The 21,546-nt window shown below is 41.3% G+C and overlaps 1 protein-coding gene across 1 annotated transcript in view; it reads right to left on the minus strand.

Moving 5' to 3' along the window:
* Positions 1 to 1,517: 1,517 nt before the first annotated feature.
* arhgef40 (Rho guanine nucleotide exchange factor (GEF) 40) overlaps positions 1,518 to 21,546 on the minus strand; it is a 30,414-nt gene continuing 10,385 nt past the window's right edge. Inside the window, exons 4-27 of the mRNA XM_026295037.2 lie at positions 20,795 to 21,080; positions 19,505 to 20,666; positions 19,073 to 19,302; positions 18,793 to 18,981; positions 18,234 to 18,348; positions 17,760 to 17,853; positions 17,560 to 17,646; positions 16,516 to 16,632; positions 15,656 to 15,754; positions 15,420 to 15,571; positions 14,304 to 14,442; positions 13,751 to 13,870; positions 12,900 to 13,091; positions 12,290 to 12,802; positions 11,725 to 12,095; positions 11,057 to 11,306; positions 10,664 to 10,753; positions 8,572 to 8,778; positions 6,571 to 6,750; positions 6,066 to 6,246; positions 5,311 to 5,421; positions 3,036 to 3,145; positions 2,004 to 2,047; positions 1,518 to 1,764 (exon numbers count right to left, since the gene is read on the minus strand). Coding sequence (XP_026150822.1) covers positions 2,021 to 2,047; positions 3,036 to 3,145; positions 5,311 to 5,421; positions 6,066 to 6,246; positions 6,571 to 6,750; positions 8,572 to 8,778; positions 10,664 to 10,753; positions 11,057 to 11,306; positions 11,725 to 12,095; positions 12,290 to 12,802; positions 12,900 to 13,091; positions 13,751 to 13,870; positions 14,304 to 14,442; positions 15,420 to 15,571; positions 15,656 to 15,754; positions 16,516 to 16,632; positions 17,560 to 17,646; positions 17,760 to 17,853; positions 18,234 to 18,348; positions 18,793 to 18,981; positions 19,073 to 19,302; positions 19,505 to 20,666; positions 20,795 to 21,080 — 5,022 coding nt within the window. The 3' untranslated portion in view covers positions 1,518 to 1,764; positions 2,004 to 2,020. The remainder of the gene's footprint in view (positions 1,765 to 2,003; positions 2,048 to 3,035; positions 3,146 to 5,310; positions 5,422 to 6,065; positions 6,247 to 6,570; positions 6,751 to 8,571; positions 8,779 to 10,663; positions 10,754 to 11,056; positions 11,307 to 11,724; positions 12,096 to 12,289; positions 12,803 to 12,899; positions 13,092 to 13,750; positions 13,871 to 14,303; positions 14,443 to 15,419; positions 15,572 to 15,655; positions 15,755 to 16,515; positions 16,633 to 17,559; positions 17,647 to 17,759; positions 17,854 to 18,233; positions 18,349 to 18,792; positions 18,982 to 19,072; positions 19,303 to 19,504; positions 20,667 to 20,794; positions 21,081 to 21,546) is intronic.

A 21,546-nucleotide genomic window follows, 5' to 3' on the forward strand; every position in this document is an offset into this window, starting at 1 on the left:
GATAATCATACCATGAAATGTTTGTCCAGACTAACAAACAAGGCCTAAAGTGTTAATTGGAGAGCGTTAGAGGTGCTGGTAGGTGGTTTTTGTTATCTTTGGTCAGAGCCAGGCGACCAGTTTTCCTGTTCCCACTCCTGGTGCTAAGTTAAGCCTCTGCCTGTTTGCTTTAGCTTCATATTTGCCATACAGTCATGAGAGTGTCAGTCTTCTCCTCTTGCACATGAAAGTGGAAACCATTCCTTGAAAATTTAGAGCTAAGTAATCCCTCCCCCTCCCCCCTCCCCTCTCCAAACATTACAACTGTGCCATGTGAAACAATCTTGGAAACACAAAATTCATAAACAACCAAAGGAAAATATTTTAGGGCTTTCTAGGTTTTCTTTGGAAAAACAACCTAGAAAACAGATTTGATTAAATTACCTCTTTAAGAAACATCAGGTGCAGTTAATGGGTTCTGGCCGCAAGCACAAAACCAGTAAATCCGGACTATATAACATCAAACAGATCAACCATTCTCCATTTTATGGAGAGAAGCTTCCAATCAAGAAAGCTGACAATAGAAATAAAAGTTCATTGTACACATATCGACATTGCACAAACACCCATTTTATACCTTAGGCATACGGAATATGGCACCTTATATTAAAAGGTTTAACATTAAATTCATTAACAGTTCTCATCAGTACACTGAAGAACATCTTTAAGGCACCAAGAAGCTCATGTTGCTGACATAAGTTCCACTTAGACTAAATACCGTTTTGCCTTTAAATCCTTACCACTGTAAATAAAAACACTACCATTAGCTTAAACAAACACATTAACAGAATGTCGGATAATAGTCGGGTATGATAAAGACATTCCTGTTCATCATCAAGGCAACGCTTAGTGTAGCCTATGTAGTTAGATGCCGTTGCTTTAGCCACTGTACCAGGCTGTAAAATGGCCTCAGTGAGTGTGTGTGAGCATGTGAAATGTAAACAGTGCTCCACTGTCTTATAACAATAAGAATGACTGCATGTGTTGAGGGACATTGTGTGTGTGTGTGTGTGTGTGTGTGTATTTGAGTGTGCGTGCATGCTCATCCCACCCCTTCCTCATTTACATAGATGCAATCGCACCTAGCCTCTGCTCTGCATTTCTTCACAGGCAGGACAAAAAAACAGGCCTACAGTATTTCATTCAGCGTTATGAAAATGACAAAGTACACAATACATTCTGAATCTGCAATCCTACGGTGGATTTACGCCCTGCATATTACTTCCTGTTTATTATCAGATGCTGGAGCATGTGATGCGTACAGTCAGCCAGCCAGGCAGTCAGTGGTTCAGACCAAGTGGTTTGGCCTAGTGGGGAGCCGCAGGGCAGACAATGGCCGCACTGTGTGGCTGAAGTGCCTTTGGTGTCAATGACTCTGCCAGCAACTGAGACTGGCAGATCCAAAATGGCGGAGTGCAGAGAGCCCCGCTGGTGCTTGTCATGCTTTAAACTGGGCAGTTTTGATCCTTTTTGGATGCTTTTTTTTTTTTTTTTTTTTTTTCATATCAGAAGTGGGAGGTTTAAAATGGGGGAAAGCAGTGGAGTGCTGCTCCGCCTAATAATCTGCTGGCTTTTTATTTGTTGTAGGGAGGTGAAAGGGGGAAGGAGAGCAAGTATGTGGGAGAAGTTCAAATAAAGTCCAAAGGGGTCTCTCTCTCTTGCTCCCTGAAATCCAGTCTGACTTGATGAGATGTTTAAACCTTTAAAAAGTCCAGGGTCCAGTTTCTGAAGAAGAAACCAAAATAAAATTATATTAACTGAATTTTATTGCATTTACAGAAATCTAGAAGAAAAATCTTAAGCAAGCTCCACAATACCCTTGTGATTTCTTTGAATAGCTAAAGTAAGGAATCAGTAAAAAGTGTAAAATTAGAAAGGCAATGATGCAGAGCTGTAGTGATACGAACAGCAGATGCAAAGAAAGCAACAACAGAGAAAGAAACCTAATAAACAGAGTAACTTACTCTTATTGAGATGACAGTTACACAGCTGTAGAGGGAGACTGACTCTGAGGAGGAGAGAGAAAAAAAAAACAGAAACAGTGACATTTTAAATACTGTGCAGAAGTGCGCGCGTGTGCACGTACGTGTGCACAAGTGGCAATCCTCCCTCTGTTGCTGAATATGTGCATATCGCTGTCTGTGTGTTTGCCCTACACTGTTTGGGCTGCATGTGTCCGTCTGTCTGTCAATCTGTTCCCAGCGCAGTCTGTTTGCCAATCTGTCATATTCTGTTTGCTAGATAACGAGATTGAGAGAATGTGTGTGTGTGTGTGTGTGTCTGTGTGGGTTTGTGTATATGTGTGCACAGAGCAAATTCATTTAAACACTACCTTGGAGATGGCAGGCTGGCATTGCTGTTTCCTTACAGCCACATAAGAAGATGCATGCACTCTTGTCTTCACTAACATACAGAGATGATTTAACTGTTTGAGAAACGTTTTGTATATAAATCACCTAAATGAAACCATCACTTTCACCATAGTAACCTCAGACATAGGTTACATACATTTTCTTCTGATGCAGTGTGTACATTTTTAGCAAACGTGGGCCTTTTCCACCAAATATTACCCAGAAACAAGATACTTCTTATCTTTTGTATAAAATAGAGAAATACTTAATAGAAGACTCTGCACGTAGATATTGTATATAAACCCAAAATTGGATTTTCAATACATCTTACTAAAAGAAATAAAATCATGGAGATTCTTGAGAAAATACTTGAAAAAACATCAGTTTAGCATAGATGTTTGAAATTAGATTTTATTGCGTAACTATGTGACCACACTGAAAAATGCAGTTCTGTTTCTCTCCCTCATTATTTTCACTCTTTTTCTACAGTTTCTTCTCTCCTCACTTCACATTCTTCACATTTCTAATCTATATTTAACCATGGAGAAGTGTTGAGTAATTTTTGCAAATATTAAAAAAAAAAAAAAAAAAGATTTTCTTCAGAGTCACTGGATTGCATGATATGGGAGTGTATTTTGAACCCACCTGTGAGTAACCTGTTGATCCGGAGCTTCTCCTGGGCTCCCTCCCACACGCCGGGGATCCCCCCTCCTTCTGACTGCCGACAGAGGAAGAGTCAGAGCAGCTACTGTGGACTGAGAGAGAAACAGAGTGTGTGTGTGTGTGTGTGAGAGAGAGAGTGCGTGTGTGTGTGTGTGTGTGTGAGTGTGTATATATGAGAGAGAGAGAGTGGGTGGTAATAGGTTAACAGAAAGCATCAAAATATATCCAGCAGGTGTTAGACATACATAAAACATGCATCCTTCCCTCACTTCACTGCAAGGCAGGTAGTAGAATAACAATTCCAAAATACAATCCGGTATTCACGCATGATTTATATGCCTGGATTGTTTTCCATTTACATTAGTGTGGCATGTAGGCATTTTTATAATGTAAAAATCACTGGATCATAATGTTTTCTTGAATTTAAAAATGGAGGCAGACAGGGTATGGGAGAGACAAAGAGAGAGGAGTCGGAGTGAGAAGGCATTTTTCCTCATCCTGTTCAATGAATTTCTAACACCGTGTTCTGTCCCGGAGGACAATTCATGCATTGAAATCCTGAGTTGCTGCACTCAATGAGACACCTGGTGAGCAGTATGTGCATTACACTGAACTATGAATGGGAAATCACTTTGGCTCTAGGGCAGCGGCGGCCTTTGGAGACTGGATGGTGTGTCTGGAATCTGTGGAATTGTATTTCAGATTGGCTGTTTATGTTTTTAATGTGTGGATGGACCTCTCTTCTTAAAGGGGAACCTTAGTCTTGTTACATTATTTTATAGTGTCCATAAAGACACCGTATGTGACAAAGATCATAACTTTCCCTCAGCCTGCCTCTCTGGTTCTATCTCAGTAATTTCCTGCATTTTTCAGGTAGATTTACAACTGTACTCACTGTATTCAGCAGGGAACTGCTGTGAACCTGTTGTTGACTGTGTAAGTGTAGGTGGAGAAGAGCACTCATGTTCCTCTAAGCATTAAGTAAAAGGAAGATAGTGATTGCTGTTTTAGTGTCTCTTACTCTATTTCTGTAATCAAGCTCTGTTTTACTTATTCAGAAAGTATTTAACCTGTCAGCCAGTTTTCTACAGGAATAGGGCTGGGCATTCTGGCTGAAGACCTTCGTATAATATTGTTAAAGCAGCGCCTATGTTTCTTATATTAACAGCTAATTTAATCAGTATGCAGAATGTGAAAGATTAACTCGTGCTAACAAACACACCAGAAAATGATCCAACTCTGCAGCTCCCCTCAGCATTTTAGTGTCTTTCTGCTCATTGTTTTGATTTTATGGCTTTATTGTTTTGGTTCATATCTCACTGTTCTTAGCAGTTTCATTTTCAGAGAAAAAAAAAAAATCTCTATAAATACTGCTTTATGCATTAGTACGTGGCCAAAATGCTAGCAGCTAGCGACCGATCAGATCATGTTTAAACAGCGTACTAGTGTTCTAGGATGAAATTCCTTGTATTTATTTTTTTCCTTGTGTTTATTTATGGATCCAATAGAGAAATCCAGACGAAACCAAAGTTTAAGGGAGACACATTGGTGGGGCTGTGATTTGATCATAGCAGAAGTAAAATGTGTTTCCATAGTCAAGCTTTTAGACTGCGCCGCATATTCTCTGCAGGCATGTCACAGCTCTTCAAAAATTCTCAGTGTGAGGCAAATATCAAAAATTCATAAACTAGCTTGGGGGCATGAGATTGAAAAAAGAAAACATGTACCACGTTATTACCTTGTCACATGGGGAGATACACTCAAGACCTGTTTTGTTTTCTTTCTGTAATCTCAGGGACACATTACTTTCTGCTCAGAAAGCAAATTTGAACAATCCAGTAATCTCGCCGCCTACAGTCAAACCGATGGGCTTCCTGAGACCACAGGTTGAACAGGAAAATGCTTTAGCCTCACTGTATCTGTATCTGTGAGAGGTCAAAGTGCAGGGTTTTAACTTTAAAGACTGAATTGTTTTATGATTACCCACTTTTTTCCAAACATAACCTTTCTTTGTGTTCAATTTTCAATTTTAGTCATATACTTCTAGATATCAGTGTGGTTTTAGGTCCAGTGATGCAAACTGGTGTTTTTAACTTTGAAAATAATTTCCCACAAAAAGCATTTCCCTTTCAAAACATCCACGAAAATATTTATCTTCCTGTGCAGGCTCCCTTAACTCTACTGCTCCTAGTACCTGAGGCGTTCTTGACATACTGTACATTAATGGGGTTACACATGTGGTCCTTGTTGCGCTTACCTCGGTCATTGAGGCTGCAGATGGAGTCCAGCTCTGAGCCTTGAGTTCCTGTGGCGTCCAGCAGCAGCTTACTGGAAATTCCCATACAGAGTGACTCCTTCAGACACAACTCTGGGAGGAGATCAGAAGGATGATTTTAAAAATACAGTTTACAAAATGTTTTTACAGAAACCACATACTCTGTACACCGGCAGCTGCAAGATATATTTATGTAAAACATACTACAGTACATAACTGGATATTTTTACTTTTTCAGGGGAATAACACAGATCTAAGAGTAGTTATGAACTTGGTCTATCTCTTATATGTCTGCTGCAAGCCAACTATAGGAAGTGAACTATACATATAATGCACTGCATGGTTTATAGATACCAGGCGATGAATATGACGTGATAGCCAGCAGCTCCTTGTGCCTGGGAAAATCGGCATAAAACAAATGAACAAAAATTTGTCCACTTGCTGAAGGTGTGCAACCAGTGCATGCTGGGATTGTATCAAAAAACTTACTAAGATGCAAAATTAAGAAAATACTAATAGTTACAAAAATATGTTGTAAAGTATTACAATTTTTCCACAGTTGACTCATGGCACTGTCTAGTTCACAGTGGTGAGTTTAGTGATTGTGAGGGAATGTATTTGCAGTAATACTCTTAAAGATGCATACAACTAGCTTTTATAATATAAACACTTGTAAACAGTTTTTGTGGATTTTAGAGAATGAGTCTAAAGTCGAGGCCTCTGGGGTCAAAGGTCACCTGTGTTGTTGATAGCATGTGTCCACAGCAGATGGGCAATGTCATGAGTCCAGGCCTCCCTGTCCTCCCTGTCCTGTGCTTGTAGTGTGACGCAGTCTTTGGTCCGAGGAGCCTGACGGACCCAGATCTCGAACTTCATTCCATCCTCACCAACACTCTGAGTCAGACCCATCTCACCTGTCTGCAGAGAAAAGAGGATGGAGATGTTCCCATTAACAAATCTAGTGGAATAGAGAGAGAGCAGAATGAACTGAAAGAAATGAAAAGTAACACAAAAATGTGGAATGTATAAATATTTTTACATTTTAGTTGGACCATCGTGTCATTGGCATTTCTCATACAATCAGCAAAGTAACAATGTCAGACTCAGTCTATGTTTTCTTCCTACTGAATCAGTGCAGAAGGTCATTTTCTGAAACTCCTCAAGCACAGAGCACTTGAATGAGGGAGAGATAATGAAAATCGACAGAAAAGATTAGAGTATGTGAGTGTGAGGGCTGCATACCTTGATGCTGTGTTTGTAGCTGTAGGTGGTGCGTCCCGGACTGGGGCTCTTCTGTTTGGTGAAGATGACAACGTACTGGTAGAGGAAAACATTCCTCACACCCACCCGCTTCCTCCGTGCTCCCCCGCACACCGTCAGCTCGCCCTGCCGCACCAGCTCGCCACGTTCTGCCACAGGGATCTGAAACCACACGTTACACAAATATACACACATGCACAAATTAGGATGCACTTATCTTGGCCTGAGGCCTGAGCCTGAGGCCTTCATGTGCAAAAGATACCATCTTAATTTCAATTTTAAGGGGCCATTTAGCCTTGAATTTAGTTAAGATCATGTTGTTTTTGCCAGTGGGTTGAAGTAAGTTCATTTGTTTTCAATTCTGTTTCATTAGGTTTATTAAGTGTCTTAAAAAAGTAAGAAACTCTAAAAGCCTGTACTGGAAAAGCAAACTGTTACAATATCAGACCTTTTGCAGATTTCTTGAATTGTTGTAAAAACGACAAAAACATTCTGAACAGCCATAAACACAATTTTGCTTCTCCCATAGCACAGAAATGTACAGCCGGACAGTCACTATAGGAATGTCGACACAAAAATTCAAGCCCTCCCTCGTTCACCTACTCAGATTTTCTTTGGTGTTTGGAGACATTTCAACCACAAAAGACTGAAAAGCTTTATTCTCCATTCAACAAATAAAAGGACAAAGGAGTATTATTATACAGTGCTTTCCTCATGACATATTCCCTCTTTCCAAGGATGCTTCCTTCTGTTAGATGTTCGCTCTAATTGGCCAGCTGACTCATGCCTTTTGTAAAAAAAAATAGATTTTATTGTTCATGTCAATTACAGGGTTCAGACTTTGTGATGCTGCTGTGACTCCTACCAGAGGGAGATAGAGGTTGATAAAAGACAAACATTATGTAATGCCCCTTTAGGACCTACAAGACACAGAGACACTCAGCAAACAGAGCAACATAGACAATACATCAGGCTTTCTCAACCATAACCACTCTGACATTAAAATTAAAAGAACTGCTACCATTGACCGGCAAAACTTTATTTTTGTAACTCTAACGATGTGTGGGTCATCATATAAGTGATGCTTCACACACATTATGAACACCCACAACCACCAACACACACACACACACCTGCACTTACAGGCATTTTACTTGGAGAGCTGTTGCAGTGTGATTTAAAGTAGCTCAATGGGAGTGTTTGTGCTGCCATAATCTCTCCCGTTGCTCGAGAAAGGGGGGAGAGGTGTGTGTGTGTGTGTGTGTGTGTGTGTGCGTGGGAGTTGAATGTTTGTCACGACCAGCTCTGAGTGATACTGCTGTGTCAGAGGAGCACAATATGGGGCAAGTGCACATAGTGTTTTCTGACTTTAATAGAGGTTAAGGCTGTTTTCCAAATTCCATGTTGCTTGCAATAGTGTGCCTTTTATCTAAGAAAACATGATCTTCCCTCCTGCTTCCTTTTCCTTTCCTTTTTTTTTTTTTTTTGCTACTTCCCTCTGTATGTGTTCTGAGTAAGATTAAATAAAAACCTTATTGAGACTCTCATTAAAAAAATATCAGGATTCTAAGAAGCAGCACTGCTTACATTGATGGTATTTCCACTCAGGTTTTATGTCCACACACACTCCAAAGTTCCTTTTTTTCCTAATCCAAGAAAACGCTGAGCACTGTAGCCCAGAGTAACCTTGGCCATATTGCACTAAACCTCATGATGTCTTCCAGGAGTAAAAACAATTGGAAAAAATGCAAATTAAGTTTTGATTATGCAGTTGGAGTTAAATTAATTCAATATAAGTACATTTTAAACATATTTCATATTTAAATAAGTAGCCATACAGTCCCTCTTTCTTAAAACTGCTACAATTCCATCTCTTCCATCACTCTGGCCTCATCAGGATGAATGTTTTTTTCTCTCTCTAAGAAAAGAAAGTGGGACTTGATTTGCAGTTGCAGAGTCATTAACTGGGACAGGCATTCTCACCGGGCATCCAACGATGAGGTCACTGGCCCGGAGGTCCTCGCCGTGCCGCTGGGCGTGTCTCAGGATTGAGAGGGCGGAGTCAGAGGTGGGGTTTAGTCCTCCCAGCTCCACCAGGGCCTCGCAGTACTGCTCCAGTCTTTGAATGGGAGCCTGAAGACAGTGAGGGAAGGACAGAGGGGAAAGGGGGGAAGCTGCAGGGAGTTTAGACTGCAGTAGGGTGGAGAGAGAGGAGGGGAGGTGCAGGGAGAGGAAACTTTAGACGTGCTTGTCTCAGGACTGGCAGGGAAAGAAAGGTGAAATTAGACACTCTGAGAAAAGGAATGACTTAAATCTCTTTATTATCAGATATAAAGCTTGAGTTCCACCCTTAAACTGTAGATAATTTCATGCTTAGTTTGATGGTTACTCACATCCTTCAGTTGCTTATCTCTTATTTGAGAAATGCTTTGGATCTGCTAATGAGCATACTGTGTTAGTATGCTTGATGAATGGTCTGTTTACTTGGTGACGATCTGAACGTGTAATTCCAGTGGATTTTGGTGATAGACGCTGAATGTGATGTTTCTTACTAATGGATTTGACATTGCATTTCTAGCTGATGTAGTGAGATTTAGTGGCATTTTCCTTGGGTCTGATTTGAATTCAGGTATTAACAAATTCTTGATATGATTCATTTTTGATCAGTTTTTCTTTGCTTGGATTAATGATTGCTCACATCCTTGAATAGTTTATTAACTGGTTGCTGTTGATAGTTGATTTCGGCATACTCAATTGGTTAATCACCTCACAGATGATGCTATTATTGCAATTAAATTTTGTTTTGGCATCTGAGTTACGCATATGTTTGCATTATTCATATCAAGTAAAATCGCTGCTGATTTCCTAAGTTGCCTATTTTGCCTGGTTGATCTGTCACATCTGTGTGAACAGAAGTAAAAATGTCACATCTGAACTAAATACATATTCACTAATTTGTGTCTAATATGGGAAACCTATATAGTTCTATATAGAGAGCTGTACAACTGTTCATTAATGGTTATTACAGCCATTTAGGTTGACTTTTATAACAAGAATCTACTGATATTCCTTGTTTACGTGCTTTTTTTTTTTTGCTTAATCTAGTCCTAGTCCTCAGTATAATTATTGTTTTGGTCATTATATTTTGCACGGCGAAGCTTGATTTTGCAGTTTCTAGTAGAAAAGTTCAAATATAGTACAAGCATAATGACATTTTGATCTTTCTTCTCTCCTGTGTTTCCACTGACAGTAGCCATATGTGGTTTTCCTGTATTCACTGTCATAACAATCATCACCACCATAACCAAAGTGATTACCATTATCATCATTTCGCCTGAACACCACTTTCATGTCTATCACCATCACGATAACTGTAAAGCTTCTTGCAACCATAACCCACAATGTGTTCAAGCTGTTTTAAAGCTGCTGCCGGATGTGCCATGAGCTCACGCTGCCTCCTGCTGGTGGTGTCACACAAATGCTTCTTGATGTGACAACTCATAACTTGAATGTAGCCTGAGTGATCTTGAGCACTGTGATCTCTACAAAGTCCTCTTAGTAATCTCACAATGCTGTTGATGTATCAGTTTTAGTTCATTATAGCCTGTGAGCTCAAATTACTTTCTCCATAATCCGCCTTTAATTGGCTTTTCTAGTGTACATTAAACATGTAATTAGCTTTACTGTATACAGCTCATTTTTAATTGCAGCCACCGTTGAATAAAGCAACTTTAATTGGTTTGTGCTTGTGATGTGCTTTTAAATTACTCATAATGGTGTTCTTTAGTGTGGCTTAACAGATTTTTCAAAAACAAAATAACCAAATAAAAATTTTATGACCCTAAATCCCCTTATTATGTGTCTATTTTTAGGAATGTGTGATAATCAATGAGAAAGCTGGGCACATTTCCCTAATTGAAATTATATTTACTGGAAGAAGGTGACAGTAGAACAGCACAAAGACACATTAGGGAAAACCTGTTAAGACTGAAACTGGAATCTCTGTGGGCACAACAAGTTGAAGTTTTGGAGAGTCAAGAATTTAATTAGGCAGCAGCTCCATTATGATTCGTACCTTAAAGAAATCGGCAGCCTGTGTCACCAGCGGAGAGTCCAGCTCTGGTTTAGTCTTGATGTAGTGGGAATACTGCAGAAACTGCTCCCGCTGTGTGGGAATAAGAAATACAAATGAAACAACATGACAGGAGTAGAGGGAAAAAATATTTCTTGTGATTTCTCTGGCTTTATGAATGGGCACAAAGACCATGCTATGTTAAAAGTTTACTCATTTAAACTGAACAGCTCACGCCTCAACATATCAAAACCTGTGATGAATTATGGCAGGTAGCCACTGATTTTTATGTAACAAGCCAGAAAGACTGTGCTGTGATCTCAGTAGTCAAAACGTATGATAAAACAACATAATTATATTTTTCCTTTACTGTTGACCCCAAATTCCTGAACTTACATATTTGCTGAAGCAGTCCTGTTGCAATAAGCTCTGCACGAGGGCGCCCTCCATAGCAGGAAGTAGGTTCTGCGAGTGAAAAGTGCAGAGGCTGGCCCAGTTAGGGAAGAGGGCATCTGCCTTCCCCCTGATGGAGGCTGGGGTGTCTGAGAGCTCCAGTAAGGGGAGATATGTCTCTTCTACACCCTTCAACACAGCCACATACTGCCTCTCTGAGCTCAGCATCCTACACCAGAGCAGGTACAGCTTACTGCGAGATGGATGGGAAGAATGGGAGAAACAAAGAGATAATGAGGAGAGCAAGTAAATGAAAATAGATGAGTGTGTTGGCAGAAGAGAAACAAATGGTGAAATAAGAGGGGACGTGGGTGTGAAGATAGCTGTAAGCAATGGACAGAGATCAGATGGTTAGTGATAATGAAAGTATCTAAGATTGCACGCCGACTGATAAAACAGACTTAAGTTTACTTAATTATTCCAAAAAGGATGAATCACTTCTCACATCTCGGCTTGGCTTTCTCCTGGTGAAATTTATAATGTTGGTTTTGTTTTGGAGCTCTAAGCCAACCCTCAACCTTCTCCAACTCAATTTCTCCCACAGTAAAATACTCACAAAGATCGCATTTTAACAAAAATGAAAAGAAAAAAAAAAAAAGACACAAACCCACCTCTGAGCAGTTGAACCTGTTCGGTCTGTACCCGTCTCCCTCTCGGTCCTACTCAGGAGCACGTGTTGCCGTGGTGACCCTGTGTGATCAACAACCTCCTTGCTGCTGACCTCCACTCCTCGGATCAGCACCCCTCCAGCTCCTCCTCCGCCCCATCCAGGGATAGCTGTAGCCATGCTTGTAGTGACAACAGGGTCAGCTACCGCCCGCCTCCCAAGCCAGGACATGGGGGAGTTCCGGCTCGCCCCGACCACCGGAGACTCAGCAGCTTTCGGGGTCGCCGTGCCTCTGCGGGGTGCCAGAAGGGCCTGGAGGTCAAAGCTTGGGTGGCGCTTTCTGGGTGGCTTAGGTGGGAGTGGGGCCTCTGTGGGCTGAAAGAAGATGGATATAAACATGACATTAGACTAGACAGATTAAAATCAGAACAGTGAAGTTCATGGCTAGAAAAGCAAAAGAATGAGCTGAAAGAAACTATAAGCACATGTTGTTTCTCCTATGAAAAGATGAGTTGATGAAAATAGGTGAGGTATTTTAGTATTCAATACAAAACAAAGCACCAACTCACACTTTTCTTTCCAGGATTTAAGAGGTTCTGCAAAAACTTCCCACCTCCAGCTCCCCCAGCTCCTCCTCCACTTCCTCCTCCTGCTCCCTCTTTTTTATTCCCTTTATCCTCTCCTATTTTCAGTGTGGAGCAGGTTTGCGGTCTGAACAGCGAGGCCAGTGATCCCCAGGACTGCAGCCCTCCTTCTCCTGCACCCAGCCCCCAGTCGCCCTCTCCCTCTGGACCCATCAGGTCCCACAGGCTGCTAGCTGAAGGTGTCTTGGACTTTCCTTGGCCTTGATTCTGGGTCCTGTCAGACTGGAGGAAGCGGGGTTTGACCTGTGCTACAGTACGCTGGTAGCGCTCCACTGTCTGGGTCCAGAGATCCAGGAGTGCCCCACCACCAAGCTCTATGGCTAAAGATCGAGCGTCCTGGAAACGGGACGGGGGGATGGGAGGGAGGGAAGCCAGAGGGCAGGTGGTAGAAGAGGGGGAGGAGGAGGTGGAGGAGACTGCATCGCACCACTGGGTGGCCTGCGCAAGACAGAGAAAAAAACATGATTGCAGTTTGTCCTTTGGAAGATTTTAAAGTATTAATGCATGGTCATAACCTCTTGATGGCTTCTTCTACCTCAGTCAGTGTGGACAGCAGCCTTTGTGTGTTATCCAGGGTGGTCCAGCAATCAGACAGACAATGAGACATGTCTCTCAGCTTCTCCCTGACAGGAGGGAGTCGGATCTGGACGTCAGTCAGGCCTGCCCAGTCCAGCTCACACCAGCCCTCCAAATCACTGAGTACTGACAGGGTCTCGCTGTGCAGTTCCTAAAGGATTCAGGAAGATTCCCTGTAAAGTCTTTGCCTGGAAATACCCTAAAGTGTTTTAAGTCTTCTCTATTACCATCACACCTTGTGCAAGATTTAAACCAGCAGTATTTTATTTTTTCACCACTGGAGGGAAGCAGAGATAAGCTGTTAACTCTGGCATCATTTAAAGTTAATATAGGGAACTTGATAGCAAACAGATCTTATTTAAACATCCAGCAGTTATATATTATATATTATAGCAGCATGAGCTTTATTTTGGTTTTGTCTTTCTGGCCACATGGCAAATCAGGGTCCATTACTGACTCTCTTTTGGCTCTGTTTTTGGTCTGCACCAACCAGAACGATCACCAGCTTGTGTTGTTTATCAGTTTTTTGTTACACCAGAGGGCTACATCTGTAAAGCCCATAGCAGCATTGAGCTTAGCAATAGTTTATTGCTTATTTGATTTTTAACATTACATACAATACAATAGTCTTGCTTGAAAGCAATTAGGAGTTTTATGTAGTATATAATCTGAAATCTATTTATTATACTGTGTTTTTTGTGCGCATGCAAACAAATGTACGTACACACATGCAGGCAATTCTGTGCTGTATATAGGTTTTTGAGGAATACTGCGTCAAAAAATGCAAATATACATGTATCGAAGACTCACATTGGCTGTTTCTCTAAAAGTTTTGAACTTCTGCTGTTTCAGTGAAAGTCTGCTGAGGGAGAGAGGAGGATCCTTGTAGTCTTCCAGCTGTGACTGGACTTGTGCAATCTCCTTGTCACACTGTGGAGTAAAGTCACAGAGGGAGTGAGGGGTGAGAGGAGGACACAACACATTTTACTGTACATAGGCGACAAAAGGACAGATGAGCAAAGTGAAACCCAGCACAGGAATGAAGAAATTCATATGAAACAGAAAAGTATACTGGAATTCAACACTATACTGTCCACCTTGTTGTGGTGTGTGTGAGCAAGACAAGGGAGTAGAGGAGAAGCATGGTTTAGATAAAACACATTGTTCAGAAAGGCACCACTAAATAGCAGCAAATATGGGAGTTTCCAACCAGTCCCTGTTGGTCAACAGTAGACAAGTGGGAGTGGGTGGACTCAAAGCAAGTCAAACTCATAGTGTAATGCTGTACAATAAAGACTTTTATTGAATTGCATGAGAAGACTGAACACTGTTAAGATAAATAGCCTCTTCCTTCCTCACACACCTTTTCCAGTTTGTCCACCAGTCCCGCCAGCCGTCCCAGAGCTTCCAGGTCACGACCTCTCTGATTAGATACCTGAACAAGTCTGTGGAGGGCGTCATCCACACTGTCGTAGAGTTTAGAAGTCGCAGCAAGAGCAGCCCTAAGGGTCAAAAGTCAAAGATTACCAGGTAATAACTGAAAGAAAAAAATGTTCTCTGTTTTTGTTCTAGACAAAACTCAGACTGTTCAGCTGGTAGAATAGATGTATTTATGGAAAACAAGAAGCTCTGCAGACCAACAGTAAATCAATCCTGTCTATAATTGTATTTGGCCTCATTATTCAGACTGAACCCTAACTCATTACTGGAGAAGGAAGAGCAAGCACAAACACAACAGTCTTTAGATCATCTTAAGCTATAGTCAGCCACAAACAAACACTGCACAGCCTTGTCCCCTATTTCATTTGAACTTTCTGTTCTCTGCCAGCTGCTTTTCATTTTTCTAAAAAAAAAAAAAAAACAAACAACTGTGTGTTTATGATGAGAAATATTTTTAACCTATAATTCATTTTGAGAAAATAAGCCTTCAATCAAAACCTAGACTGGGGAAGTCAAGGACAGGCAGATCCAATTCATGCCCCTGGGATCAACCTGCTTGTGTAAGTTGGTTTCTACATGCCTGAGTATTTGCCTAATTAAAAACTTTTCTGTGTCCCATGGCTTCCTATTCTAAATCAGCACAACTTCAAAAGGCCTAATGTATAATCCAACAATATATTTACTCATTAGCATCATAACAAGAAGAAGCCTATTATTATGCCTTTTATTATCCAAGTATATCAGACCCACATACTGCAACTGTAAGTAATGAGTTCTGAAGCTCTAAATCTGCCAATAGATATGTATATATATATATATATATACATATATTCTTCCACTTCATCTCGTTTATTGATCAGTTCCTTGTTTGGAGACACATTGCCAGTTTTCAATGTTATGCTACATGCAGGACTTCACAGTAAATACACGTATATTCATTTGTTTCTTTATATTTGTGAGTTTGGGCTAGAAGTAAAAAATGAAAAGTGACAGTAAAAGTCACACAAATTCTGCCACAATTTGAGTTTAAACATTGTACCTGCAGTCTGGTGATTTCTGTGCCAGACCAGATGTGCTATTAGTCAGTCCAGCCAGCCAGGCCCCACCCCTCTGCTGCAGTTCAGTTAAGCGTTTGTCGGCCAGCACGCTGGCCATGAGCTGTCTGTGTTTGTCAATGCTCAGAGGAACTTCCTGAAAAAGAGCAACATGCTTATTAATGTTGGTTCTTGGAAATGTAGTAAATGAGAAACAAACACACTGTTAGCTTTGGTGTACCTTGATATTGTCTGGCATTGGCTCAGTCTCCATAGACTGCAGTGCTTCTCCTAGCAGTGAGAGGGCGCTCTCACAACGCTCTGTCAGGCTCTCCAGACTCTTTAGGGGGGAAAAGTAAGAGTGAAATATTAGTTTTTACATCAAATAAATGAAAAACACATACATAAATAAAGACAGTACAAGTCCAAGTATGAAACTGCATGAAATCTTTTCTGCCCCTTCTAGTCCATGAGAAAAGAAGCAAAACCAGCGTGTTAGACTGTCATCAGTTCTTTGTGTAACCTAATGTTGAGTGTTAAGACTTTTTATGTTTCCTCTGTATTTATTCTGCACTAAGTTTAATTATTGAGAGAAAGATAAAATTTTCTCATTAACCTCAGCTTGTTTCTGTAAGTTTTGAAATTAGCTTTTATCTTCTAGTCCAAGAACTCAAAGTCCCTCAACCAAAAACCAGCTTCACAGAAAAAACTAACCCTGGAATCAATTCCACAGTCAATATGCTAAAAGCTTCTCCAGAGAGCCATATGTACTCTACATTGGATACCAGAAATGTTATGCTCAAAAGGGACTGGGCTGCATAAATGTACTACATGAAAGTAAAAATAAGTCTGTGTAATTTAGCAAAGATGTAGATATCAGTCAATCTTAAATGCCTCAAGTGACAATTTTCTGCCCAATTTCCTTACAACCAGTCTAATGCACACTCAGGTTAGAGCACTAGCTGCCCTGGATTTGTCACTCTGCCATGTAATACAGAAAAATCTGGGTACAATGTAGGAGGTTAAGTATAAAAAAAAAAACTAAACAAAAACAAATAGTACATCTTGTTTTTTTTTTTTTTTTAAACTGCAGATTCTCACTATTCTGAAGGCCAACCAGTCTGAGTGGCAGTGGGTGAAGTCTCCATCCATCTCTTTGGGCAGCTGCTGCTTATCTATGTACTGCTGAAGCACCCCTGTTCCTCGCACCGTGTGGATCTAGACAGGCCAGGATAATAAAAATTAAGGGCAGGAAATGAGATAAGTCAGAAAGATATAGGAATCTTTAGCTAATCTTTAAAAAATATTCAACATAGAATATGAGGAGGGTGATCTTCATCATTCTGTATGCAAAAGGGCAAGAGGAAATAAGTGCTTTAGTCTTACATTTTTAATTTAACATGGACTTAAAACCATATTTTGCATTGATTGCTTGTTCTTGTTTCTAAGTGTCTGACAGTCATTTTTCAGCTTTCTTTAAGGGAAAGAACTGAGAAAGCAAAGCGTGTTCTATTACATTTGCGTCATCTTCATTTGTTAATGTATCAGCGGGAATAAAAGCAATTACTACCAAACAAGAGAATGGGCCAGGGAATGCAAGGTGCAGAGCCAACAGCTGTTTTTTTTTTTTTTTTCTGGGTTAACATCTTTTGAGTAGGATTTCCTTTTAACATGCAAAGATTTAGCTCCGCCAGGTTAAAATATAAAACACATGGCAGAAAAAGAATTCTTCATGGGAGAAAGATCTCTGCTGTTCAATGCTCAGCAATGAGCTGATTTAGTGGTAAAATGGAAGTTATGTGCAAAAAGATGCACCAATTGTATGGAAATTCTGTTTGTTTAGATCCATGCACAATATGAAAGTGTACTCCACCTAAGAGCTGGAGAACATCTGACACTGATCAAGATTAACACGAGACAGAAACAAAGCACGGTTTATGAAATGTTATTTCCTCTTGCCCTTTTTGCATTTTATATATGTGCTTTTATGGGCAATGTTTTTCCACATGCTTTACCGCTGTGGCTTTGACGTGATTAGACAAATAAAAGATATAAAACTGATTGAGCTAAAAGAAAATCGCCAACAAACAAAACACCAGTGTGTTCTTGTACATAAGCTGCAAACATAAGATTTGCAGAGGTCACCTCTGGTCCTTCCAGATTAAAGGAGGTGGACTCCTGCTGCTCTTCCACCAAAACCAGAACAGATCCAAGACTGCCAGGAACCAGCACCTGGAACACACGCAGAACCACATGTGCTTGAGCTAGTTGATTGCATCTATGGGCAAATTAAAGCACACAAGGTTAGCAAATTTGGCTAAATGTTGTTTTTCTTTCTGTCTCACCTGGAACAATTTAAGCGCAGAGAGGCAAAGGGAGGAGGGTGGAGAGCGTCTGCTGTCCATTAACACTGTGAGACCTTTTTCCTTGGCCGCAGGCCTTATGAGGGTGGAGGGGGAGATGTAATTTTGGGATTAGAATAGGAGCAAACTAAGTTTAAAAAAATGCAGTTTTTCACTGCATTATCTAGACATTCTCAGAAAATGCTACACGTTACTACTATTTATAGGATAAATTGGCCTTCTGCATGTTAGGATCACATTTATTCCCAAACCTGCAAACTAACCTTTGTTTAGACCTGCTGTGAGCAACAAGTGGGTGGTAATTGACTTGTTACAGTTTTTCTTGTTTTGTTTTTTTGGCACATGTTGCGTTTTGTTAACCCCACCTTCTGCTGTATTTGGCAAAGTCAGCAAAAAGCAAGTCAAGTCAATCTATCCTAAAGGAGAGAATAAAACAAACGCAGAACATAGCATTACTGTGTGATTCTGTGGTAGCAGGCCAGGACCTGAGCCATCTCCTCCTCACAGAAGCCCTCCTCTGATGCATCTGTCTCTGTCACAACCAGAGCGCGCCCCAACCTGTCCACTGTACCTGTGGTTAGGACACATCAGAGTAGGCCTTGAGTTAAGTGGGAAAGCCAAGAGAAGAACAAGCTAAAACTATAACAAGACTCTTTAAGATATAATACCTATGGTGTATATTTATACCCTTTTCCTATCATTTTAAAGTGGATTTATGGATGTTTACCCATGACAGGTATCTGAGATAGTGATATCCTTAGAGAGTTTAAGTCCCACTGAATGAACAGTGTTTGTGTCTTGCATGTGTGTATAGTTTTGACACCCTTGTAATAGTAGTCATTTTTATTTATACAATATTATGTTAAGTGTGAACAATATCATGCTAAGGGGTAAAGAGTTACAAGTCTAAGTATGTATTTTGGACAACAACAAAGACAAAGGTCGAACACCTACAATACTAAAAGAGTTGACTGCTGACTAACATAGGAAAAAGTACAACCTAGAAGAGACTTGCCTGTCAACTTCAGCTTTCCTGACTGGATTAGCTTTGTGTCCAGATCCCTAAGCAGGGGAGGATCTTTAGATGTAATACCGTTTAGCTGGTCAGGATGTGTCTCTCCTGATCCTGCATCCTCATTAGAACAATTAACTAAGGATGTGCCTGATTGGCCATTACAGACAGGCAAAGATTGGACTTCTGTCTCTGTCAAAAGATACAAACATTATAGAAACTATTGAATGGGGTATTTTAGAAATGTTAATGTTGATGCAAACACATTCAGTTTCCTTCAGACCTGCACTGCCTATGTTTGTATCCTCATTTGTTTTGGTGGGCACTCCATCAGGCTCACAGGCCTGTTCTGTTTGCCCCAGCTGGTTCTCCTCTGTGATTGGGAGCGTTGTTGAAGTAGAGGTGTTGGTGGTGCTTGGTTGTGGAGTTTTACCCTGTGATTTCATGCCCTTTTGATGTGCACGGCCACCAGACCTAGCCCTCCCTTTGGCCCCCTTTCCCTTCCTTTTCCTTCTAAAGACAAAGCACAGGAAGGTCTTAATGAAGTACAACAGAAAGTTAATAATTATATTGTTTAGACATAATGTTTGTTAGAATGTGTTTAAGTGTCTTTATATCAGCCACTTCAGGCCTATATGTTTCTAAGTTTAGACATGCTGTACCTTGTGAACAAATAGTTATAGAAAACTGTAACAAATAAGAAATAAATCTTTACCTTGGTGCCCTGAATCCTGCAGTTTTAACTTCCTTTCCCCTGGGACACACTCTGTCTTCTGTCTTTCTTTCACCCCTTTCCTCTGCCAGCTTTGGGTTAGACGAACTCTTTACTTTAGAGCCACTGTTAGGATTCTCTTCACTTTCTGAGACTCCAGTGAATGGTCTCTCTGGTACATCTGATGTTGGGGTGGTGGCATCACTGTCTCCGCTCAGTGGCTTATCAGTATCCTCAAACACCGAGTCTGAATGGGAGCCATGATCCGAGTGGCCCTCTATAATATGGCCAACTTTGTGGTTCGCCAAGTCATGAATGTTATTTGTGACCAAACTGTCACCACTTTCAGAGTCTTTGCTTCTGTGGTCATCTCTGCATGACTGTGAAAGGCCATTGCTATCTCTTTCTCTGCCCACACCTGGCCTCCTCTCTTTGAATGAGCCACCAAAATAAAGTTGATTTTCTAGACCCTCAGAGTCATCTCTGCTTGTTTTATCTCCTTCATCAGAGTCATGGACAGAGGAGGAGTAAGACCGCCTCCCTCTGCCAGATTCAGTGACTCCTGGTGAAGGCCGAGGGGGTATCGTTTCATCTTTGGGGGTCACAGAGTTTCCTTTGGCACCAAGAATTGCCCGAAAGCTTCCTGGCCTTTCCATTCTCCCATATCCCCAAGCTTTTCCTTTGCGGAGTTTGATGGCCTTACCTCTCCTGCACAGAGGCAAAGTTTTAGTCTTACAGATTCCATGCATTTCTAGATACCTCTGCCTTGGGTCAACCCCTCCATCAGGACCCCCTCTGGGCTCCAACAGTTCCACATAGTCTCCATCCAGCTGAGAGTGCCTTGCTGTCCGCCCAAGACCATCTTCACTGCGCCTTCGCCGAGAGAGTGAAGACTCTGAGTCCAAGCCATCTGGTGGTATGTTGTCATCTTCCTCCTCATCCCATGACCAAGAGTCCAGTTCTCCAGAGGATGAACCACCCCAGCCTCCAAGGCTGCTTCCCCCCTCACTGGGGAGACGGTTGGATATGGAGCCCTCGTGGTTGGACATCAAGCCTAGCTCTTCAGAGGGGTCGTGGATGAATTTTGGATACACAACCTCTTTCCATGGAAGTCGAACCACACCATCACATGTACTGACCAGGCAGGTGTCAAGTCCACCTCCAACTGTGCAAAGATGAGAGAGAATAAATCGTTCAAATTTTCCTGCATTCATTCATTTGTTGCATCAACAAACACCAACTGACAGTGAACACAGTGTATGAATGGTACACTACAGGATGTCCTTTCCTCACCTTCTCTTTTGTGGCCTCGTTCTCTGTTGATGCTGTGCAGCCACTCAGTGGTGAACACAAGAGGGTGCTGTGACTCGGGTACCAAAATTTCTTGAACAGTGCGCCCCCCGGGGGCCAAACATTTTAGGGCCAGCCTTGGGCAGCGTGTAGAGAAAGGCACCACCTGCAAGTAGAAGTCATTGCTGCGGAGGAGCCTCCAGTCCAAGGTGGAAAGTTGGACAACCACCTTCTCGCCTAGACACAGAGGCCAGCCAGAGTGGAGGAACAAGCAGCCCAGGTACTGAGACTGAGATATCAAAAACAATTGGAAAGAGAAAGTCAGAGAGTGTATTCAATGTAAAAAAAAAAAAATTAAAAATTACATCTGCATTAGATTTAATCTTGTCTAGCAAGTCTCTTTTGTACCTCTCCAGGTTGTGTACTGCACTCACTGCTCTTTATATTGCTCTCTCCTGCCAAAACCTAACTCTATTTAATGCACATGCACAATCTTGCTCTCCCATTCATAAACTGCAGTCCACGTGAGCCAGTTGGAGCCTGCCTGGATGGTTGTGCTTGGTCTAGTTATTTTGATGTGTCGAGTTTCTAGAACTGATACCAGGCCAGCTCAACAGTGCCACATAGAGATGACAAACATGAGAGTCACACTGTGTTTTCTATAGCTTAAAACTGCTTAGTTAGCATGACACAGTGAGAAGAGTCTAGATAGCTGCACAAAGCCAGTGTGAGTCAGGCATATGTAAATGACCAAC

The sequence above is a fragment of the Mastacembelus armatus genome, chromosome 18, assembly GCF_900324485.2.
Source record: "Mastacembelus armatus chromosome 18, fMasArm1.2, whole genome shotgun sequence".
NCBI classification, from domain to species: Eukaryota; Metazoa; Chordata; class Actinopteri; order Synbranchiformes; family Mastacembelidae; genus Mastacembelus; species Mastacembelus armatus.